Here is a 26,384-nt window from a genome sequence, read left to right as displayed (position 1 = left end):
CACCACGAATAATATTTTCATGCTATGATAAAATCGTGACTCTTCATTTAGCAGGTATTTTTTCAACAATTTTTTATTGTAAACACCTCATGCAATGACAGCATAAGAAGATATATTTGTCATTGTCATTTGAAATGTTCTTTTTTTCTTGTGGCAGTTATACAAAGCTAAGGATTTCTCAAAGTAGCCATTGTTCTCAGATGGTGAGCTTTCTTCTAGAAGATGTATGCAGTATATGAAAGAAAAACAATGCAAATCAGAATTATTACATGCTCTGAAAAAATTCTGAAAAGCAGCTAGGAAGTAGGAGGAAGCTGAGGAAAAAAGTGCTAAGAAATCAAGTCCATATTTGCTTCGGACATTTGGCAAAATGGACATAAGATGCAGTTAGGAGAAATAATGAGCAATGTCAGCACTGGAAACCCTTTTTCATTTGCAACTTATCAGTGTTTAGTTTTTCATTTTTTCTTTAAAAGAACATTACCTAATGGCATTCCTCCCAAATTTACTAGATTAGCCAGGCTGGTGAGATAAAGGATTCATGACTGGTCAACATGTCAAGAATAAGGGAAATAATAAATCTGTTGAGCTTGAAGCAACAGTATTAAGGTGTCTACAATGAAACTAATAATCTTTCCAAAATATGGTTACATAACATGCTTTAATTTTTGGTCAGACCTGAAGTGGTCAGGCAGTTGGACTAGATTATTGTTGTAGGTCTGTTCCAACTGAACTATTCTACTGTATTCTATTCTATATTTTATGTATATTATAGACTTAAAAGCAAAACTAGTAAGTGAAATTTAACTGAGCATCTTTGCTTTAATTTGGCTTTGTGTCTGATGAAAACACAACAGTGTAAAGTAGAAAGGAATTTAAAAGGGAAAGAATTCAGAGGAATCTCAAAATCACTCAGTTTTGAAAAATGGGAGGAACGGGTATATATATATTCTATTTAAAAAACAGAGTAGCAGACAAAATTTAGTGGCCTAATCAAAACTACTCAAAGAAATGAGGAAGCATCATACCACACCCCATGATATCAATTACCCCAAGAAAATGTTTATTAAGATATAATCAACTTCAAAATCTTTTATGCCTCTGAAAAATATGTTGAAAACTAGAAGACAGCATATCATGTAAGACAAAGTGACTTTTGAATACAGAGATAAAGTCAGGGCAGCAGAAACCATACCAAAGCAACAAATACAAAGTGAAACAATTATATGGTAAACTTTGGTAGAAAGAATCACTTCAAGTAACCATAGGAACAACACTATGTAAAAAGGGAGACAGAGCTAAGCAATGCATGAGATGTTAGCATTTAGTGACTGAGGATAAAATGAGGAGCCTTCTACTGGGAGCAGGCCACAGATGGATCTGTGTTAACTGAATAAATACAATTAAATCATGAATAATTCTAAAAAAAGCATGAAGCAGATTCAAATACAACTCCAAAAGACAGTGTTATCTCAGAGGTTATATAAACAGTTCTGAATTATACAGCAAAACAAAACAACAAAAAACCCACCACCACTTATCACAAATTTTCTACACAAAGAAAAAAAGGTTTTCCAAGGGCAGACCAAATACAGTTTCTGTGGTTACACTGAATTAAAACAGTCTAAAATGTGAGACAGAAATTAAGTTCAATCCATTGGCAATAACCTTCACCCAACTTGATCACAAATTATATAAGGGCTACATTAAATATCCTTCTGTTTTGCCTATGTCCTACTTTAATCTGGGCTACCTACTGAATCTATTAACTTACTTGGTCACTTGATAAAAACTACAGTCTGAAAAATAAATAAAAATTCTGAAAAAGTACATCATTATTTCTAATAAAAAAATCGTGGTACTCTTTTTAACCTTTAAAGTACCAGTCCATTGGCCAAAGAAAGTTCTGTGAAACTCTTGCCTGGCCAGCTAGACAGGATTATGGAATTAAATATTTGGAATGAATGGTAAGAGAAAACATCCCAGGGAAAATCTTGTTAGGATTTACCATTATTCTTGATTTATTGTTACCTATTCCAAAAATATTTATTTCCATTATTAAAGATTTAATGAAATAATTCTAAATATTAAATAAAGACAAAGTAGATTTGAGAAAGGAGCAGGAAGAAGATAACTTAAAATACTAATTCCTACCACAGTTCTGTGAGTTTTTAAAGCAGAGTTGATATAGTTCAAAATTCATGCCAAGGCTAAATCTCTGTAATCTGAAACCAGTGAAATTTCCATTGCTCATTAAGGAAAATGTCTCCAATTAGGATGGATAAAGAGTTACATATTCTAGTCCTTTTACCAGTTTTCAGGAGAGAGTTGGAAATAAGAAGTCACAAACAAAAGTGAGATCCCAGACTACCTGTAGGAAACTCTGAAATACTTGTTCACGTAGATTAAGAGCAAATATTTGCTCAGAGCATCTGACTTGGAACTCAGGATATTTTGAGATGATACAGAGTCTCAATACCAAGCCTAATGTTTTGACTGATATCAGCAAATTCACTCCTGGTAGTATAAGTGGAGATTTAAATAAGTAAATAAATAAATAAATGGAAAACAAAATACCACCGAAACACATGATAAAACACTATAATAATAATAACAAACTCTACAGACACTATAAAGACAGCAAGTAACAATTATGAAGTAATTTAAAAGCAAATATTTTTCCTGAGAAAATTACGCAGACAGAAATCTGTTAAGAAAGAAATTGTGTGAATAATTATCCATAACTTAAAGACTCAGATAGTAGCAGTTAAAGGGCATTGTCCTGGTTTCAGCTGGGATAGAGTTAACTGTCTTCCCAGTAGCTGGTACAGTGCTATGTTTTGAGTTCAGTATGCGAAGAATGTTGATAACACTGATGTTTTCAGTTGTTGCTCAGTAGTGTTTAGACTATAGTCAAGGATTTTTCAGCTTCTCAAGCCCAGCCAGGGCACAAGAAGTTGGCACAGGACACAACCAGGGCACCTGACCCAAACTGGCCAACAGGGTATTCTATACCATGGGATGTCCCATCTAGTTTAGGAACTGGGAACTGGGGGTGGGGAATCGCCGCTCGGGGACTGGCTGGGTGTCGATTGGCGGGTGGTGAGCAATTGCCCTTCGCATCATTTGCACATTCCAATCCTTTTATTACTACTGTTGCCATTTTATTAGTGTTATCATTATCATTATTAGTTTCTTCTTTTCTGTTCTATTAAACCGTTCTTATCTCAACCCACGAGTTTTACTTCTTTTCCCAATTTTCTCCCCCATCCCACTGGATGGGGGGGGAGTGAGCGAGCTGCTTCGTGGTGCTTAGTTGCTGGCTAGGGTTAAACCACAACAGGCATGTAGGTATAACTGCTGATCTCACGATGACCTTAAATTTTCCACAAAAAATAGATTAATTTAGAAGATTTGTTTCCAAGTGCAAAATCAGCTAACAATTCCTTGAATTTCTGAGTGGATGTGGATATCGTAATTATCCCATGTTTGGACTGAGTGTTACTTTTTGTGCCCAGGGATAACAGCACCATACATATAGAAAAATGTATGGGTTTTTTTCTTCTTCATCATCACAAAGTTAACTTGGGGCTTCCAGAACAGGAGTAAAAAAGAGGAAAAGTAAATTCAAAAGATCAAGAGTTTTCTCCTGGAGTAAAGATGAAAGCAATTAAAGAATCCCAAAAAACTTATACTGCAAGAGATTTTAATGAAAAAAAGACATCATCTTTAACCCACACTGGAGAAACGGTACCCAGCTATTGAGCAGAAGGTGGAGAAACCAAGTTGCTTATACTTAAAACAGCATTTCCATATAAGCATTTTTAATTGCTTTCAGATGCTTTTAGATCTTAGTAGTGATTAACTTCATTCAGCAGACATGAGTAAGTGCTTGTGTTCCAAAAGCTTGTAAATTTTTGGCACTTGGTCTAATAAAAGATAAAACTTCCATAAAAACTTTATCTCTAGTTTCTTTAAACAAAAACCATACTAGAAACTCAACAAATGAAATATTCATCCTAGTAGTAATTTTGTAGTATAGCTACAAAACATGTTCTGTAATTGGCCATGGACAGTGCGAGAAACAGAACTGGCCAGGAACATGTCCTCAGAAGATAGGGATGAATTTTTTTTTTTAGGTTGGGAAACATTCTAATAAGAGTTTAGACCTGCAGTTGTAAGCTGCAGGATGCAAGCCTGCCCTCCAAGACAAAGAACAGCTCTGAACCGTTTTATTTATTGGTACAGATGCAGCCATAAAAGTCATATTCTTTACAGGAATAGTAGCCTAAATAGTAGCATCTCTTTCTAGACCCTCCTGCAGTATAACCATTTGAGGTTCTTCTCATTTAACTCATTTAACTCAAGAGTTATCTACTATGATAATATTTATTTTGGTTTTACATACATGTCACCTCCTCATAACAGTCTTTCCATATAAAATTTTAGCCCAGGTGATAACAGAAATCAACTTAAAGAGAAATCCCAGTAATTTAGATGTTATATAAAAATGTTCTTATGGCTGTATTTAAAAAAAAATAGAAAAGCTAAATCTTATTTCATAATGAGTTATTCCATATACCATAAACATGAAGTTCCCATTGTTATATACCATAGAGGCAAAAGTGCTATATTTTGTCATTGACCTCTAGGAGTATGTTGTCTTCAGTGTGTTCAGCATCTGTATATCTGAGACTTCAAAGGCTGAATATAATTTGAGCTTGCAATAGAGGAAAAAAATTACTTTAAAAATTGTTTTGTCACACAGTGACTGAGTGCACAGGAACCACTGTTTTCTTCCACTTGAATGAAATATTAATCTACTAGAATCTTTTGAGATACTTTTCAAAACAAATGTACTGATTCACAAGAAATCACCTTTCTCTTCTCAAATATTTGCACTGAATACTGACGGGATGCTGAAAACCATTTGGGTTTTTTGGTTGGGTTTTTTTTTTTTCTTTTTGTTGGTAGTCTGGTACTTGCAAAAAGAATGTACTGTTGTGATGCAGTAAGGTAGCTGCTTCTGAAACCACCCAAGTAACATAGTCCTTTTATTCCCACATTCATATACATTTATTAAGCAAGGGTACAGGGAAAACATTGTTTGCACTGTGTTAAGCAGCTTTTCTCACTATCTGAAGTCCAAGCTTAACTGACATTACAGACTCAGTATTCTAATACAGTAATTATATCTAGGTCTTCATATCTTGGATTGATGCATCACAGCATATGAATTAGGAAATTAGTTTACTGTCAAAAGAAAATATAAAAGTGACATCATCCTTTTTAGTAGTGATGTTGTTTTTCTAAGATCCTACCCTTGATTTTCACGGTTTCTAGCAAGGTAGCTCCAGTAACCTGATGTAATCATAAATGGAGATTATTGGAATACACAGCAGATACCACCTCATATTCTGAATTCTGCATTTCCACTATAAGTGCCGAAACATTCTTTAAAAAAAGTAGTCTGCAGAAAGCAATGCTGTTCTATTACCTTTCCTCTCAATAAGGGCAACTGGATTGTTCAACCATATGTGTGGTCTTAGTGCCTGTGATATCAGACAGCATAATGTATTTAGAGAAAAGGAAATTTAGTCAATGCATCTGCCCATTTAAAACACTCCCCGCAATTTGTTCTACTTCCCCTATGTCAATCTAAATCTCAGCCACCACCTAACAAAAAGGTAATGTTGACAAAACCTTACTTTTCAGTAACACTTGTCAGTACACTGTCTGTCTATCTGCCATTGCGATGGATTTTGATGAGTTTAAACGACTCAGTGACATTATTAATTTTTTCTTGACTAGGTGCAGTTTTCCTTTCCCCAGCTTACTCAGTCCTAGCATGCTACTATTTTCACAGTCAGAAACTAATATATCATTAATTGATGACCTCATCAAAGCAATGTAGTAACAGTAACTTTCTCCTCAGTCTTAAGATTTTTTTCTAAATGTCCATAGCAGTCATGTGTCTAATACTAGTGGCAATAACAGTTTCATCTTTGCTGACAGCTCGAACACAGTATCTCATTGCAATTAAGACTGGATTGAAAGATGATTTAAGAGTTCTTTGTAAAATATTCATTACTAAAAAACATTTCAGAAAAACAAAATACAGGTTCCTGTATATCCACTGTTGAAAGAGGACAAGCCCTGAAAGCAATGATACAAATACTGTAACAACATAGCTTTGTAAACTCTCAATAGTCACAAATTAATAGACAATAGCAAACAAATGAAATTGTGTCACATTAAATAAGTTGGTTATACCAACTCATAAAGAAGAACTCTCTCTCCTCCCTCCCTCTCTCTTTCTCTCCATCACACACACACACAATTTTTTAATCCCCCTTCCTATCTCCTTCTATCCCACTCTGTTTGCCTTTCCAATTGCTGCCTCAGGCACATGGTAACCAACCAACATAGCTACCTATTTCTGTATCTTGAAGGAATAAAAGAAGTCTTCTCACCTGAAGAAAGTAAAAAGAGGTTTTGAAACTTAGCAGTCTGAATGCATGGAAAGCCAGACCAACAGCTCGAGTTTTCACAAACCACAAGCTCTTGGAGGCAGCTCCATGAGCAATAACTGACAGACCATTTTATGTTTGCAGTATAGTTCACCAGCGCATCTTTCCACATGCTTCACTTCAAAACACAATACAGTTCTGACATAAATGCTCTCTGATTTCCAAACAAGAAGAAAAAAGTTAAGCAACTTGCAGATGATCTGGAATCAAGTTTGAACAACAATCTGGCCTTGGAATCCTGAACCCAGGACTTGAATCAGAACCAGAACAACATTCCTCTTCAAAAACCTTCTCCCATTTAAGACTTTATGATAGCTCTAATATATTGCATAGGACAACATTAGTAATAACAACAATACAGTGCACTGTGAACAACTGATAGTGGATTCATTATAATTTTGATAGTATGCTATCATGTCTTATAAAATTCATGCAGGCAATGTTACTAGAGCTGTAAGTCATAAGGACAACTCATAGTGACTGGTTCTCCTTGGGAAACTGACTAAGTTCATTTTCTGTTCAATAAGCTTGTTACCTGAAAGGTTAGATATGATGTGATCATTAGATGCTTGACCCTTCCAAGCTGTTATCAAACACAGACGACTTAAAACAAATATTAATAAAATCAATTAATATAGTACTTAGCTCATTCTATTTTTTTCTTGAGTTGTAGTCTTCTAAAGCTGCCCAGATATAATAATGCTTGCTTGCATACTTTTCTTGAAGATATCATTTACTTGAGTAAATTCCAATATATCATTTATCTCATATATTCTCATATAACAAAAATACCTGGGCTACCTGACATCTTTTCCAGATATTCCCTTCATATTTAAGTCCTTGCATGAGATCTGGAAAACTCCACAGCACACATTGTTCTTAACCAGGAGATAATCAACCTAAAAAATGACATTTGACACCACCCTCCCTCCTCCCAAAACCCCCACACCAAGTTAAATACATTACACTTCAGTTTCTTCCTGTACTTTAGAGAATCACCAAACATATTATAATGAAATCATGGACCATAACTTTGGAATATATAAATTTGAAGTCATTTTTTATTGAATGCTGTATGTAGCACTGGTAGCAGATCAAACATAAAATGAAGAGAAAAAAATCATTCACCCGTCATTGATCATGTCATGCAAGGACATAAGTAGTCTAATTCTACAGGAAAGGAGATAGGCACCTTGATAGCATTGAAGAACTTCATGTTATGATGATGATGCAGAACGATAGTTAGCAATGGGATGAAACAGCTTTGTACCAGATCTTGCTATGCTTACTCTAACAAGTACCATCTTACTCTATCACAATTAACATCATTCAGATAGGAGACCAATGTGTTTGTAAGACTGAGATATTATTCCAAATTCAGGAGCTCAGGTTCATTTCTAGTGACAGCGTTCAATAAAATAATACTCCATATTTGATGTTTAAAATGGCATTGTACTGTTCGCTCTGTAAAAGGTTAGTTTTGAACCAATTAGAAATGAAATGATTGGGTATTGAATTATTTTGGTTAAACGTTCTCACTAAAAAGCAAGAGTGGTTGGAAAAATATCAGATTTATTATAAGAAAAACTGCAAACATAGGAGCATGATTATCCTGATGTTTTTCTATTGAAAGACTCTGCCTGAAATCTGAGCTACAAGACTATCTCAATGTTTCCCACAATTGGTAAGCTTACGTTTTCAATAATTTAATTTTATGAAAAAATCAGTGTACTCTACAATATGTATCTTTTCAGTAACTTTTTCATTTCAAATACAATTAATAGCATGTTGGCATTCAGAAAGCTACTGTAATCACTAGTAAACACTTCCATTCCCAGGTCCAAATTCAGTCACTGATAACTTCACCACGTACTTGCCTTTAAGAGTAAGACTTTAATTGCTTTCTTTTGCATCAAGAGTTCAGTGACTTTTTTTATTTTGTTTTGGTTTGCATGTTATTTGTTTTATAGGAATCCTTGATGATAAAATACCTTATTTTGAAAAGTGGGGGTCTTTCTCCCCTAGATGTTTAATATACTTTTATGATTTGAAATAAGAAACTGGAATTTGCATCAAGGTCATTTATAAAGTCAGAGACACTTTTTTTTTTCTGATTATGTTAAATCTACCCTGACTTAACAAAGATACACATATATGAAAACTACCACACATCATCAGAAGCTTTACGAATACCTTCTAATAGTTCATCTTCACAGAATATGGTCCTTCAACTGGGATCCTACATAACTGGTACAGAAATATCATTCTTATGGGGAAATTCACAAATCAATGCCATTACACCTTTAGCCTTCAGAAGGCAAAATTATTCTGTGAACCAGGAAGAAACAAAAAATTCTTATCTCAGGTTTTGCACTAAAAGGTAATAAATCTGTGCACATCACAACCTAATACTAAATGAGTAGTCACAAGATGCAAGTAGAAGACAGGATTCACTAGCTTTTAACTACACTGTAAAATAACTTCACTCCTCAGTTCCTTCTTGAGTACCTTGAGCATGTTAAGGTACCTGACTATCCTCACTGCTTAAATATTTAATCTCAGAGTCTCTTTTGAAGTGAACCAACTTGTTCCCTTTATATCAAAAAAGCTGGGAGCATTACTGGAAACAGTTCAATCCAGGGACTCTTCTCAACAGGGGTGAACCTGCATGAGGTTTGACTCTCTGCCATACACAGACTTCCAACAGTAGCCTGTAGGCTTTGTATATATGTAGTGTTGTACGGTATAATACTGCAAAATGTACAATTTCTTATTGATTAAAACTTCTTAATAAAAAAGGTTCTATTTCTGCAAGTAATTCTTGGTTTTAAAAAGATTTTATGACTGAAAAAGCTATGTCTCCATGGTTTATTGTAAGCAAAGATACTCAAAGCCTTCTCATGATCTGAAATGGATAGAAAGAAAATAGTTGTCAGAAACAAATGTGGTAAAATGGAGATTTCGATTCAGAGACAGTTTATAATCTGCCTGCATCTTCCATACATTTGCTTATAATAAACCATGTAGTCACACTCTATTTTCCTATAAAGAGCTACTGAAGTGACTGAATGTTCACAGGAGTCTGATCCTTTGATTACTGGCACCCCAAAATAAATTCTTATATGGCAGTATTTTCTGCTGAAGTACTATAGAAAATTTCATTTTAACACAACATTTAAAATGAAGGTTGAGGAGCAAAATATCAAAAGTCAGAAAAGAATGAATTTGCATATGCCTGAGATTATACAGCTAAGTACTCAAGTTCCCACTGTGTCTTGTATTCTTACCCTAATAGGTGCTGAAACAATTATTTCATTTGGGGATTTTTATAAAATTTGTGGCTGCATGGAAAATCAACTTAATTATTGACTAGTGAATGTAAGAGACTCATCGGAACCTAAACTAGAGAGCTTCCAGAACTGGTTTTCAGTGATAAAGCCTCTTGCGATAAAGTAGAAGATAGTCAGCGATTCAACAGGATGATAAAATAGCAAAATTATGAAAGTGTTTTCAAAAGAGGACAGGTGGCCTGAATTACACCTTAATTATGATTTTAGAAGCTATGAAATAATATATTTACAGAGTTGAGTCAGTATATCTTCCCATTGATACATCAACTAGTGAACACAATTGAAGCTTTCACATTAATTGTAATAACTACTCCCCTAATGAAGTGCAAAAATTTTTGTGTGATCTGATTCAGTTTCTTGAATTAGGTTACAGTTTATCACTCTGAAAGGATTTCGTTGTTTATTTGTACAGTAAGTTAGTTCAGCCCCAACAGATAAACAGCATATCATCCTGTAACGCCAATCAAAGCTATGCTAGCGTTAAAAAAGATTAAACACTAATAATCAAAACACTGTGTTAACATGGAGTGCATTTTCCAAGAAGTAAGCTATAGCCACTCAATTTTATTAATGTGTATCTTTTTAACGAACACAGGATCACAAAACGTACACACTACATAAAATAAATAACTGAATAATAGGTTTGCTTCTCAAAATTACTAAGTATGTAACTCAAACTTTTAATTTCTAGACCCTGGAGTACTTGTATAAATCAACTCTATTCACTATGAAAAGTTAAATACATTCTTAAGACCTTACAGGATTGAGTCTACCAGGAGAAAACTCTTCCAACTACTGATTTTGTTTCTTGGCAATATCCAATATAATGTGGAAATAATAACAATTATAATTGTATTTTAACCATTCTTTCAGTTCTGCCTAATACAACATCAATAACTGTGAGCCAGAGAAAATGAAATTATTTAATTATGTGATTAATCTTTCTTTAAACACCAAATAATTCCCTCTTCTACTTTAGCAGAAATGTTGCCATACTTTATCAACAGCTGCATCTGTGAACTCCATTTGTCCTCTAAACTGAAATAATCTATACAAAACCTTTCAACTCTCTCCTTACTCTAACCCCCCATAAAAATGCTTCATGGCTCAGAGAGTTTTGTAAAGCATGGAAGTTGGAATATACTTTTATCGATTCAGTCACACAGCAAGAGAGAAAATAAGGATGAGATTAGAAATTACATCTTCAGATTATCACTTGAGAAAAAAACAGAATAGGAGTTTAATACAGGAAAGTTGTTTTAAATTATACACATGAAACATTTCAGAGGAAGCTTAGTATCTCTACAGTGGAAAAGAGGAGCCTGGTATCAGATGTGGAATAAGTGGACAGAAGTACCTATCATAAAGAAAATCTGTTCAAAATAATAATAGCAACAATAATTACTGAGATTAATTTAATGTAGAATTAACATAATAAATTAAACATGCAAAGTTCTTTGAAATTACTTTTTTTTAATTGACAGATAGATCATAAAGAGAGATATATAGATATAGATATATGAAGTAGTATTCTTATCATGCCCTATAATAGTGATTTCCAAAAGCACTTTATATTCACATTTTATCTTTGAGAGAAAGATGCAGTTCCTGAAATAAGCACAAGAGTTTTGTAGTTACTCATTTCATCACCTGTAGATTACAGACTCAGTAGGCCAAGCTGCAGAAGAATTAAGTCAGGAGCTTTACAGAACAGTTTCAAAGCCTAAAAGCCTTAAGAATAATTACCAAAAACATTACTTTGAAAAGTGAAGAGAACTGCTTTTCAAAGCTTGTATGAAAAATAACAGAAATATCATTTTATACGTTATATAGCAACTACAGACATAAAAATACAGAGCACAATGTATATCATACTCTCTACTCTGGAATTACAGCACTGCTTTTCTGATTAATTACAATGATCTACCATTTCAACTTTAGACAACTTTTGAAGCCTTCTAAGCACATTAGCCAAGAAAAGATCTGCAGCACACAGAGATATGCAGAACAAAATTAACTATGATGAGCCATCTAGTTTTGGAAGGGCTTCAAGGTATTATCCAGATAAGCCTGAAAAGTCAGTACACCTGTCTGAACCTACACCAAACTCCTTTTTTCTGGCTACATCATTTGTAACATAGGCAGATCTTAATTTTCTGGACAATTCAAGAACTCTTCATTCCCTGTTACCACACATTTCTCATTTTGTCACACCTTCAAAAGTCCTACATTTATTTTGATAAACGTAAGACTGTCTTTAGTTAGCTGACCAGTCTCTTCTGAAATTGGGAACATTCTGTAAATTGACCCTAATGAAAGACAGTAGATAGATCAGCAATTGTGGATAATATTTATGAATCTTGTGACAAAATGGACACAGTATCACCTAAGAGGTGATAGTCACTTCAATTTATGCCCCCTAAAAAAAACCCTGGAATATTATTCCTTTTTTCCCTTTCATTTTCCTTCTCAGTATAGTCCTAAATCTCAGCTTAGTCCCTAAACACTTCCCTAAAGCGAATCCATTCTAAGTGATAATGCAACATTCTCTGCATGGGTTTTCAGATCGGACCAGTAATAGAATACATTTTAAAGGGTCTCTTAACTTGGCCTCCTGCAAAAATATACAGTCCTGAATTTTCATGACAAGTCTCTGCATACAGTTTTCTACCAATATTATTTGCATACATAAACAATGCATGCAGAATCAGCCCCTTTAGAAACAAGGATTTCCACCTTTAAATGTGTATTTGTGTATTATGCAGCAGATTTCAGAAAAAGGAAAATTTTCAAGTAAAAATCATGTGTTAAATCATAGAGTTGTATATCTTGGATATAACTAATAACTGCAGATCTCTGTTACTTAAAGAGCATTAAATAGCACATAATTGTTTGTGTGATCACTTATACTCTTTTGTAGGCAGGAAGGAAACTTACATTATTATACTCAGATTATTAAATCAATCAGAAAGCTTAAAAGGAAGAATTTGTTACAAAAAAAGAGAGAAAGAAAGGCGGGGAGAAGCACTTAACAATATGGTGCTTTAATTTTTTTCTGCTTAGAGCTGGATCCTAACAGGAAATCCAAACTTCATAAACTTCTCAAACAAAAAGTCATCTTAGGGCCACAAAGATGATTAAGGGATTGGAGCACCTGACATATGAAGAAAAGCTGAGAGAGCTGGGACTGTTCAGCCTGGAAGAGGCTCAGGGGGGATCTTATCACTGTGTATGAATACCTGATGGGGGCAGAGTAAAGAAGATGGAGCCAGACTCTTCTCAGTGTTGCCCAACAGACACAATTGAAATACAGGAAAATCCATTGAAAAGTAAGGGAAAAAAAATTTATTTTGAGAGTAGTCAAACAGTGGAACAGGTTGCAAAGAGAGATCATGGAATCTCCATCCTTGAAGATAACTCAAACCCCAACTGGACATAGTCCTGAACAACGTGCTCTGTGTGATCCAGCTTTGACCAGGGGAGGTTGGACTGGATGATCTCCAGTGGTGCCTACTAACTTCAACTATTCTGTGGTTCTATGAGTATACAGTGAAAACATGGAGGAAAATGTTCACAAGAAGTGGCAAGAATTTTCTAGTATCAACTAATGTGGTAATAATAATGGCACCCATGTCATCTATTGCAGTTATAGCAGTTCTTTCTCGGTAGGGCTTTTACAGTAGTTTTGGTAGTTATTCACAATGTAGATGCACAAATGTTCATTGATTTGAACTCATAAGATCAGATTTTAAGCCTATTTTTATACTTGCTTGTCCATAAAATGCTCGAATAACTGTCATGTAGTGCTGCTGTCATGATGCTCCTTTACCTTTGCTGAGCCATACTCCATGGAACGTTATACCCTAGAGCTTGCTTCTAACAGTGTCAGAGTTTGCAGGTTTTGTGCTGTTTGAGACTCAACGCCACCACAATGGGAAAAAATCACGCTCACCCCTTCTGTTGTGGTAAGCCATGTAATGCAAAACCAGTTCAAACTTAATAGCTATTTCATTTAAACCCTTCCTCTTTTACAAGAGACTCACAAAGCATTACCATCCTAAAAGGATTCAATGAATTATAATCTTACACATGCCTATTTGCTTTAATTTTGAATTATATTCTTCTTTTTTTTAATCATCATTTTAAAAAGATCTACATCTGGTTTTGTGGGATAATATCCTAAGAAACTGGATCTGTGTTTTTAGTACCATATATTTTTATCATTAACTTGTTATGACCAGCTTTAAAGGACTAGAGAGGAATTGGATACTTTAGGCATTAGTTGTGGTTTTAAGCTGCTTTCTTAGAATAAAAAAAATGCAAAAAAAACCCCAGAAGATACTGTATCAGGAGGCGATCTGCTCTTATATATGAACTGTAACACAAACTCCCAAACGATACTGTTGACAAGCTTTTTTTCCTGTCTCCCTCTTTTTGGCCTGCTTATTTGTCTCTGACTTCTTTCATGTCATCTCCTTTCCCCTTTTCACATGCATTTTTTTTCTTTGATTTTTCCTGCCTTACTTCCCCCAAATAATTTCGCTTTTCTTCTGCAATTTTTGATCTTTCCCTCATAAACATGAATGCTTCTGCCCTATAAAAACTTTTGTTCTTTCCCCACATAGACCCTATTTATTATTCTCACATTGCATTCACTCTGCACCAACTCTACTTCCTTTACTAGATTTTTTCCTGTAAATCCTATTGTGTAAGGTATTTTAATCATGATTCCTTTTTTTTGCTGGTCACACCTACCCAGACTACCACTGTGAGTCCTACTTGCCTGACACCCTCCCATGCTTGCCTACACTCTCAGTCTCATCCCTCCTTCCCTCTGCTTACTTTATAAGTCTCTCTTACCAGCCTTAGTTGTCTGACTTCTCTTAATTTTGTCAATTCTCTTGATCTTTAGCCTTTTGAAAAACTATAAATTTCTAATAAAATATTTCTGGCTATGTGTCTATCTCACTATGTAAAGCAGCTCTTGAGCTCTAAGGCCAAGAGGCATGGCCCCACTTTTGTCCACAGAGCTAAACTCTCTCCACTTTCCTCCCTCCTCCAGACAAGACATTTGCATCCAAACTGCGAACAGTTTCTGGCATGTGGTATTTTCTGAACTTTGCATTCTTTTTGGAGAATGTTAGTCATCTATGACCAAAACCATGCCAAGGATCATGCTCATACTTAAACAGAGATGTGATCATGGGCACATACTCAAACATCCACCCATCCATCCAATCTCCAAGACCCAGTAATCTTCCTCTCTATTTGGATCTGTCTAGTTTATTATCTATCCTTTGCCTTAGAGAAAATCAGTGCTAGAGACTGAGCTGTGCAAACAAGTGGGGAACAACTGGGGAAGAAGTGGAAGCTCAGGTGAGCTTTGCTGAAGCAAGTGGGAGAATATAACTCTTCTGTAACATGAGGAGAGAGAATGTGGCACCACCATCAACAGCTTGACTGTTGGGTGCCTCCATCTCCAGGTGGCTCTGTTCATCTCCTTCCTGCAACACAGGCTTTCTTAATTTAACTATGACTAAGACCAAGTCACTGCTAGGAGATGTTATAGTAACTTTCAAAGGAAAATAGTAGTTTGAGAAACAGACTGTTACAGGACTTTACATTAGTATAAGGCCTCAGGAGACATATCAAAAATAGAATTTCAGGATGAAAAATTAAGAAAGACGTGTGTGCGGCATAGAGTTATTTTAACTAACTTGGTTTCTTCAGGCAACTATATTCATGATGACATTATCTAATCAAGCAAAGCAGCAAAAAATCAGAAGATATCTGATCTATTAAAAGTGAATAGGGAGATTATTGTCTAATGATAGGTAATTCATGCCTTGAAAGGTTTTATGTTTATAAAGAAAAAGAACAGGGGGGGAAAATTATAAAGGATTATTATTTGCTCAGTTATTTGTATTTTAAAGTACTGAGCTGCCACAATTTCCATTACATACAATACATTTATATGGCCATAATGTTACATTACAGGAACTCCTTTGTGATATTTGGGTGCTGGTTTCCTAGAATGTTAATTTATTAACAAGTGGATATAAGCCATGAATTCAAAAGATTGCCTGTGTGAAGGTGTTTCTAGCAATCCTACCTGTTGGCGGGATGATTCCAGGAGACATTAGGCCTGGGACAGAATGTGGCATGATATGAGAATTCTCTGGGGAGGTGACACTTTGAGTCCTCTTAGGAGGCCTTCCAGGTCTAGAACTGAAACAAACAAACAAAAAAATTTTTACAATTAAGCTGTTGTCTTACACATCATTTCAAAGTTGTTTCAAGTGGTAACATGGACTGTAAATAAATTTGTTTCAAGGACGGTTGCTTTTGCAGTTAGATGTAATAGACTTCCATCACTAATTAGATTACATGCTGAATTCATTTTCCTCATTGAAGATCAGCCGCTCCTGATGCATAATTCATAGCCTGCACCTCGTTACCTGCTTCTTCATATTAATATCTATACACAGTTTGAATTGCCTCGTTTGCATATGCTAAAGTTCTGCATGCAGCCTTCAGCACGAAAATTATGCACTAACTTGTAATAATTATTACAGTCAGCCTGCTATTGATTTATGAGACTTTTAAAAACCAAATATGTGTAGTACTTGTAATGAATGATATTTTAAGGTTCTTCAGGAAATTAAAAGGCAATGGCTGCCTAAGGAAATGTTCTGCTTGTTTGATTTAATACTACAGTTAGCTGGGAGGTGGAATGAAAGAGTGATTCAGACCTATAGCACATTTTTCGATGATATGTTTTATTACTTCGCACTGCTAGCCTGATATCTAGATGATAAATGACAATACATATCTAATGTGTGAAAAGGTCTTGCAATTTCTTTATTTTTTGTCATTTAAAAGATAAGTCAAGTTATCATTTAACCCTTATTCTATTTAAAGTGAAAATCTCACTAAGACACCTTACTTTAAATATTCTACTTTATGTCAGAAAAGACTCAGAATTATTTGTAAGATATTGTTGAGCAACTGCCATCATAGCAGCTTACATCTGTCCAGTATGGAAAAATAAAGGGCTTCAGGTTTAAGCACTCCTTGTCTGTTAAATGCTCACATACACAACTTTCCATCTCCTGGACCGTGTAAGTAGCATACAAATTAGATACGGATTACAATGAAAATACTTATTACCCACTTACATGCAAATATGTACCTGCTACATACAATGAATACCCAAAAGCTTGTATTCTTATGTACCGACCACAGCATAGTACTACTGCAATATCCTTTAACTGCTTATTTAGGGGATGTTGTGGAATAACTTCACAGAAAAAAGTGATGTGCAGCTCTAACACTGCAGTGTTAACCTATGCTTTACCAAACATTTGAGGTTCTTCATTTGTTTCAAAACAAGAAAGAAAAGGAAAGTGGCTACGAAAGGTTTTGCTCCCTAGGTCCTCATGCTAACAAAACTCGAATGAAGGATTATGGCATTTTTAGCTGTGTTGGGACTGCAGAAGGAGGCAGATAATAAAATACTTCTGGTTTCTGTTCATATTCATTCCCCTTTTGTTTGGAAACACCCTTTTTTTTTTTTTTTTCAACTTCTACAACCTATCTTTAATAAACCAAAAACAATCAAAGTACAGGGCATTTTCTTGGAGTTTAATGACTCAAGGCATTGAGTCATTAACCTTAACTGATCATTAATTCACAATTTAATGTCCTAAGATGAGGTCATTATTAAAATTATAAGCTTGATAATTTCTTTGATTGGTTTGGGATTTTTTATTTTCTTTAATACAAACAAAATTTTCACATGTTCACAACTACAAGAAAAACAGTTGCAGAAAAAGACTATTGTCTTATTCCAGCTCACAGAACGAAATTAAGTGTCTTCTGTTTTTCTTTGAAATTTCCTTTGTGATTTACAATAAAAATAAACATACCATGAATACACATAAAATTGATAAAAACATTATAGACAAAAATGATCTGATTTAAATGAAGTGTTTCTAATATATTCATCCACCAAAAAAATGCCACTATATAACAAAATTTTAATGCCTTAATTTAAATACCTATGATGATGCACTGTTCTCAAATCACTGCTGTGGTACGAGTACGGAAGGGTCTGACAACAGCATAAAAAACACAAGCGGGGTGCTATGGCATAATGCACAACCTACCAATGACTTCCAAGTCTTTAAAAACCAACAAGTTCACACCTGCAAAGACTCTCTTCGATGCTTACTACCAGTTACAGCCATGGTGAAGCCTGAATGCTTTTGTCTTTGATTTTGAGGAATTAAACCACCCCTCTTCAAAGGGGTGAGAAGACGCTGAGAGAAGACGCCCATGGACCAAATCTGTAAATGAAGGTCAGCACCATATTATAGGTGAGTGATATTGAGATACCCAAAGCAAAATTTCCTTTGGTCACCTTCTACAAGCAGTTTGATTGCACTACTCTGTACAAAAGGGCTGCCACACTCAAAGCCATAAATGAGCCCATTAACCCAACTCTACCCCATGATTTATCCCAAACTTTGCCAAATAAGTGTTTTCATGAAGTCCTAAACTCCCAATTCCAATACAACTAACAATATTTAAATGGAATTTCTGAGAAGTAAACCTCTTTTATCCTGATATTATTTTTAAGTAACAAAGCACTAACTCCAGTTTACTATGAAAAGGCCTTTATCTATTTAAGAAATGTTTGTTCCTTATGAAAAGGCAGAAAAACACATGTAAGAATTATTCCTTAAGGTCTGTAAAATCTAGAGTCACGGCAGACTATGCAATACACAATTAAAATGAGCAAATCTCTGACTGGTTAAAATAAGCACAAACTGATTGTCCCCAATAACTGATTAAGTGACAATGAAGTTTTGTTATTTATATTACGTACTTGTTTCAGTAACAAAATTCCTAACTTGAAATACTACCATTTTATAAGACCTATTTTCAAATTATAAGAATTGCAAGTATGAATCATTACCAAAGTTGTGGAAAAAATAGTATGTAAAAATTACTTTAAAAAAATAATAGCTTTGATTCTATTTGAAAACTTGCATGTTGCTTTGTAGTTCATTATCATTTTTATAGCTATATGATAAACTCTTAAAAAAAAACATTAAAAGCATAGCAAATGAGTTTATCATAAACAGAATGATAAAGATAGCTTAATGAATCATTTTGTTGGTATTTTTCCTAAACATGCATAAAGACCTACTTATTTTTATATTAGGACAAGTTCACTTTCATTCCAAGATAAGAAGCTTGCTTCAAAGTACTCACATGCCTATTTTGTATCAAAATAAGTAGATTTGTCTTCAGAATGAAAATAAAATATAAATAGGTATGAGTTGGTTTGTTATGCAAAAGAAAAACACCAGAGCAATGTAAATTATTCTTCTAGTTGATGTCACTGAGATAAAAAAATCATCATTTAAAAACTGTTGATAATACTCTTTTTACTCAAATGCAGATTTTATATATAAGCTTTTATAGACCTATAAAAGATATTGTAAGATTTTGACTTTTATCTGAATAAAATCATTGCAAGAAAAACACTGGTACTTCTGAAGACACATTTGACTTCTTACGGCAATGCTAATTCTCTCAATGGGTAAACTACGCAAAGCTGACCCATTGTGATTTTGAAAATGACTGCAGTTTGGATTTTTTAGAGCTAGGATAAACAGGCTTTAGTGCCAAAACACAAAAAGCCAACATAAGTCTTGTGACAGTCATAGTACAGAGAAATGAAGCAGTCTTTTGGGACTCCACAAGAAGATCCTAGAAGAAACAGACATACATCTGGAATTCATAGCTGGTCTTCCTCTCCACCGTTTCATTCTTTGAAGATTAAATTAGAGGGAGCAGAAATCAGACAATTTCAACAAAGATTTGAGGAAGCCACAATGATTAACTGTTTAAAATACCTGGGGAGAAGTCAAAGGGAATTTACCAGTTCCTTGTTTAGCCGTTAAAAAGTAATAGAAACATTGTCACTCTTCCTGCTTTTAGAAACATAAATATGCAAGTTAGATTTTTTTTCCTCTCTAAAACTGAAGTTTTCATGTGCGAGAGATCTTAATGTATGTTGAAGAAGAAATTGAAAGCTTCCTACAGGACCACATACTACTAACTTAGTTTTTGAAGTGAAGCACCTAAATGCATTTAGCTCCCTCAAAGCTCGTCTGCCTTATATAGGCTTGTGTAAGCTTTGTATCAAAATCTGCAGACTTTTTTCAGGGCTTAGAAGACACTCCCAAAGACAAGTGAGCTTTATGTTTGTAGACAATTATCACGATTTACAATTACAATATACCATTATGTGACACGGGAACTAAAGGTGCAGACTGGTTGTCGTGGTTTAAGCCCAGCTGGTAACAAAGCACCACGAAGCCACTCGCTCACTCCTCCCCCCTGGCCCTGGTGGGATAAGGAGGAGAAAATATAAAGAAACGCTCATGGGTCAAGACAAGGACAGGGAAGGATCACTCACCAATTATGGTCATGGGCAAAAGACAGGCTCAACTTCGGGAAGAAACAAAACCAATTTAGTTTACTACAAACTGAATCAAAACAAGGATATTGGGAAGTAAACCCAAACCCTAGAACACCTCCCACCCCAGCCGTCCCTCCTCCCCCTGGCGGCGCAGGGGGACGGGGAATGGGGGTTGGGGTCAGTCCGTCACACCTTGTCTCTGCCGCTCCTTCCTCCTCAGGGGGAGGAGGACTCCGCACTCCTCCCCTGCTCCGCCGTGGGGTCCCTCCCACGGAAGACAGTCCTCCACGAACTGCTCCAGCGTGAGTCCTTCCCACGGGCTGCAGTTCCTCACAAACTGCCCCGGTGCGGGTCCCTCCCACAGGCCGCGGTCCTTCAGTCCTGGTCCTGCGCGGGCTTCCCCAGAGAGCGGCGGCCATCTTGGAGGGCCTCCACTCCCTGCTCCGGCGTGGGCTCCTCTCTCCCCAGGCTGCAGGTGGGCATCTGCTCCCCCGCTCCCCTCCGTGGGCTGGGGGACACAGCCTGCCGCCTGGTCTCCCCACGGGCTGCAGGGGCATCCCCTCCTTCCTCCCTGCCCTCGGGATCTGCACACGGGTTCCTCTCCCACCCCGATCCCCCGACTCCCGGCAGGTTTCCCCTCTGGAATCTGTTCTCCCAGAGGCGGGTCCGGCTCCCAGCCGGGGAAGCTTCCAGCACCTTCCAGCAGCAGCCGGCCCTGCGGACCCTCCCCCACTACCAAAAAACCCCACCACACAAAGGGAGGGAAATATTTTCTTCATTGCAATCAGCTATTAAGATATTCAGAACACTTTCCAGAACCACTGAAAATAAATCCATAAAGTTTTGGTCAGATTTGTATTTCATCCCTTCAACTTTCACAAATACTTCAAGGAATACTATGGCCCTAGCAATTTAATCTTTGAAGGAAAGGGTGTATATGTCTTCTGTACTGTGGACTGGCATGAAAGGTACAAAACATGAGAAGAAACTGAGAGTATATTGTCCTAAAATACAGCAAGTTCTCTGAAGTAGTTCTTTTTTGGTCTTTCAATCATGTATTAGTCTTACATCCTTCCTGTTAACCAAATCTAGTCAACAACAGATGGCTGAACTAAAGAATAAAAAATGGAAGAATCAGTGGTTATTATCAGCTAAAATGTGCTTTGATTATACTTTTAAAGTTTTATACACCTCCAATTGTATTATCAAAGTATGAGCTTGCTCCTAGAAATCACTTTGATAGAGCAAAACAATTAAAAGCAGACATAATCAGCAGATCTGGTCCTGCACAATCACATGGAAAGAGACAAAGGGAGAATAGGTACCGGTTTATCTGCAGGCTTTAAAAGTAAGTGGACTTTTCATTCAGCTCTTTTCACTACCTGCCAGAAGACAGCCACAGCTTTAAAACTTAAGGATCTCATCCTTGAAAGCGTTAAACACATAGAGCTCCCACTGATTTCTGTTAAAGTTCTGAGCCCCAAGGAAGGTATTGGTTCCAAAACACCTGAAACTCTTCAGGAGCAGTATATACCTCTCAGAGTAGGTTACTAGCATTTTATAGATGACTGATTGGATGGCAAAATATACACTATAAAATGAAAAGAGTGTGCAACAAAGTTGAGATAATGCTGTGTTTTATATTTCTTATGTCCTGACTTTGAGGGATAATTGTGCAAAATTAACTCTAGATGAGCAAAATTTCACTCTTTAAAATTATTTTTATTCAGTACGTGAAGTATCCCTAAAGAAAACAGCAACTCTGGCCAGCTGTAAGAAGGCAAACTGTCTTTCTAGCCAAAACTAATTATTCTCAGGGCTAGTTTTCTACATTTACAGTTTTATTTTTAACCTTGTCTGTGAGCAAGTTTAGTGCACAGAAATATTGTCCTCATTTGAAACTGAGCAAACATGATGCAGTGAAGCTGCCATTGGCCAGGCAGTTTTATAATCAGTAATACTGGGGGGTGGCAGGGAGAGTTACACTCTGGAGGTGATAGGCAGCAAATCTTTAACAAGCATTTGGTGTATTTATTTAATGTATTTTTTATGTTCTTAGAACTGCTTAGAACAGCTTTGAATATCAATATCAATTTTAGCTACATCAGCATTTATGCATCTCATTTAGGTACATATTGAAAAATCTAGGCTTTATTTCTCAGTTGTTCTACATCCCTTTAGCCACTGGAAGTGGTTACTATGTGCTGTCATACACTGGCCACTACAGAAGGGCTGAGGATGTCACAGCCTAAGGCTATTTGCTGAGTTAATGCAAAGACAGGGATGGCCTGTGACAACCTGTAACCAACTCTTCCTCCATGGTATATCTGTGGTACTTCTGGGTTTTGGGATAGCTTCCATGCTGCCCTCAGCATCATACATGCAGCCTTCACACTAATAAGACTTGAGCCAAGGGCGTGTCAATTCTGAAAAATAAGGTCTAGGAAGACTGACTAAACCTTTTGTATAATTTAATTCCTTTGGTTGGAAAACACTTGCTTGCCAAGGTAACCTTCATAAATATTTCTAATGCACTGAACTAGCATTTTAAAGGCAAAAAAATGACAACATACATCGATCTAAACCTTATACTTTACTATTTTAAGTTTTCCCCTTCTACTCCCACTCAAGAACAAAGCAGAAGAATGCAATTCTAAGACTGGGCATATATCTATCTTGACAGTTAGTAAAACAAACATTAGAAATCACACCATGTCCTTTTTACTTGCTGCAGTCATATAAAACAATGAAACTCTCAGTGCAATTACCTTAAATTTATTTTTCTTCTCACAGTTAAACAGAAAATGTTCTCACGCGATAATTAGGGCTGAACTCATGTTATATTAGAAGAAGTTACTAAGACAGCAAACAATGCTGATGAAAATAAATACAAAGATGTGTTTAAAAATCTTCACAAAGAAGTATAGGAATGATCTTCAAAAGAATTAGATTCTGTTATAGGAGTGAGCAGTGAAGGAAGCATACTGATAAAATATTACTACATTTCAGTAACAGAACACTTTACTGCTATTTTTAAACCAAAATGGCCAAAAATGGATAATTGGTCAGAAACCCAGCACCAGTTATCAGTAGTTCAAATACTTAAGCTAAAAGAAAATATATTGCACTCCGTATCCCATTCTAACGCCATTTACACAACCACTAGGATACTGAGCTTCTGGGGGCTTAGAGAAGACCTTGTTGAATTATTTTTCCCCTAACAGACCAGTCACGCAAACATTATGCCACTTCCATCTTCCTCAGCCCAAATCACTCTGCTTTTCGGCAAGATCAGGAATATTCTTGACACAAGAGTGCAAGATTACAAGATACAAAGTACATGAGTGCAAGAATATACAGAATATATAATACAGCAACACCTGTCAGCTCTTACTTGATGCTCGAAGTCCCACTACAAACACAATTAAAGAATCTAAGAAGATTCTACTTGACAGACCATACTACTTGAATATATAAATGACCCAAAAGGCAGGAAAGGAAATAAAACCAGTTAGAAATCTGAGTGTTACTGGAGTAAATTACAGTACCAGATTTGAATACTGCTGTGATTGTACATAAGTTTAAAATATTACTGAAATGTGACTGTTCTCTTAATGAAATTGAGATCTGTAAGTCAGCCATCTATTGGAAAGTGAAAAACAGATAAGAAATTAATCTAATTATGTTGGGTGGCAGAATTATGATGTCAGAAGTAAATTAAGCCAAAAAGTTCACTGCTTCATCTAATTAGCTGAAACACTAGATCTGCCTGAAAGTTCTTAAAACATTTAAGTATGTTGCCTCTTGTGACTATGTAATAACTGTGAAACACAAGCCTCTGATGATGAAAGACATACAAGCTAGAGTAGAAAATAAGTCTGAATGAACAATGAAATGCAATTATTATACAGAACTCATGTATAAATTCAAACCATATTGATATATTTGTACTTGATATAAATGTTGCTTCAGAAAGAGTACTCAGAATATCCAATAGAAGTAGAGAAATCACAGCACTGGAGATCCTGAAGAAAGTTACTCAGGAATACTGGCAATAGCCACAAGAAAATCTTGCAAAATCATATTTATTTCCTCTATTTACACTGCTGTCTTTTCAGAATAATTCTTGCAACTACAAAAAAGGAAAAAAAAAACCAACCCAACCTGTAAAAAAAGCAGTGCTCTAAAGTGCATTCTTCCCATAAATGCTCTTTCTGTCAAGTTATAACAGACGCCTTTCCCATTTCACTCAACCTTCCAGCATAAACCGCACCCATAATTTAAATATGCAAGCTAAATGATTCCTTCTAACAGTGTTATTCACCCACATGAAACCCCAAACTGTAACAGATGCAAAGCCTATTTTTTCCTCAACTGTTTTCATCTTTTCTAAGGCTTTTAATTCTAAAAAACATCCCTTCAAAACAACATCTACTATGTATATTATAAAAATGTCAAGCATGGAGCTAATAGGCCAGAAAGGCAGGTTTGATCCATAAATGACACAATCTAAAAGAATTTTAAGCTTTCATTTTTTAAAGACAGTTCCTACTTCAAGTTGCTGAGATGATTCCTAATGTGAAGCAAGTGTAACTGATGTGGTTATGTCTGTTAGAGTCTGCAGATGGCCTGAAACAATGATTTAAATGTATGAACTTTAGTTGGAATGAACAGTCCTGCTTCAAGGCTTGTTTTCTAACCATCTGCATTCATCTCTGCATAGAACTTGCACATGTAATTACAAATTTGTGAACATAAATCAGATAATTGCATGTACAAATAACCAATTAGACTCAAAGCAGAATTAGGCCATATAGTAGCACACTCCTCTTTTGAACACATATATAACCATACATCCATAACATAAGTGAATATCTTCATTTAAGAAATTTTTAACTTGTTTAGAAAAATAACACCTGATTTGTTTTCCAGTAGGACATACTGGTCAGCAGCTGCCATTTTGAGATCCATTTAAAAAAAAAAAAAAAAAAAAAAAAACAGAAACACAACAAGAAAAAACACCTACATAATAAACAAGCCCATCATTGCTCAAGGGGTCACAGAGCTGGTGTTCATTACCACCTGTATTAAATTTAAGATACATAAACATTTCAGTGATGATTTAAGCTCAAATAAGAAAGGAAAAAAAATTGTACTATTCAAGGTAAGTATGTTGTGCAAATATTCTGGTTCTCCTGGAAGTTTGTTAGTTAATATGCTACTCTTATTCATAACAATTGATAATGGAGTTCTATCATATAAGTGTATCCACTGCAATATCTGAATGCATTCATCACTTAATTGGCCACAATTCTTCGGATGAAATGCTGAAACAAGTGAACTGTCACCTTTTTAATGAAGCTGCCTATATCTTAAACCCTTTGCCCTTTAGAAAACTATTTATACTCAAAATGAAAAATTTTATTCTAGCTTCTGCCAGATACTGTGGTTAATGTTCACTGCCCTTTATTCACCTTATTTTTAATTCTGAAAACCCACACTCATTAACCGTACACTTCCAAAGAATTGCTGGAACCACCTAAATAAAAGCTTAAAAGTGACTTTTATTGTACATTTGAGAGTAACAGTAGTGATACGAAATACTGAAAAGACGCCATCAGTCTGTACAGCTATAACTGCACAGCTGATGCACACAGATTGATGGTAACAACGCAGTATCCATTAAAATCAAGAATTTAAACCTTTAGATAAGGTGGTTTGTATTTGTATATATGTATAAATACAAATCTATGAATGAATCTACTAGATCACTACTGAGCACTAAAACTTACAGGTTTCTTTGAGCAGATAATATCTAGGTTCCAAGTGAGATATTTATGTTGGGTAGCACTGTACAAGTAACACTGGTGAAATAAGTCTACTCTGACAGAATGAACTTCTATCTGAAAGCAAGTCCTAAACTAGAAGTTAAAGGGTATGCACATCATTAGTTTCATCTCTGTTGTTCAGACTTCAAATTGTTTGGGACAAAAACCAGCTATCAGTATA

General features: G+C 35.6%; 1 protein-coding gene across 4 annotated transcripts in view; it reads right to left on the bottom strand.

The window, feature by feature from the left end:
• DACH1 (dachshund family transcription factor 1) overlaps positions 1-26,384 on the bottom strand; it is a 366,682-nt gene that overhangs the window by 197,613 nt on the left and 142,685 nt on the right. For all 4 annotated transcript variants that reach the window (XM_075046090.1, XM_075046091.1, XM_075046093.1 and 1 more), the window contains exon 2: positions 15,993-16,108. In XM_075046090.1, coding sequence (XP_074902191.1) covers positions 15,993-16,108 — 116 coding nt within the window. The remainder of the gene's footprint in view (positions 1-15,992; positions 16,109-26,384) is intronic.

The sequence above is a fragment of the Buteo buteo genome, chromosome 14 (assembly GCF_964188355.1).
Source record: "Buteo buteo chromosome 14, bButBut1.hap1.1, whole genome shotgun sequence".
Lineage (NCBI taxonomy): Eukaryota > Metazoa > Chordata > Aves > Accipitriformes > Accipitridae > Buteo > Buteo buteo.
This window is presented reverse-complemented; position numbering and strand designations above follow the sequence as displayed.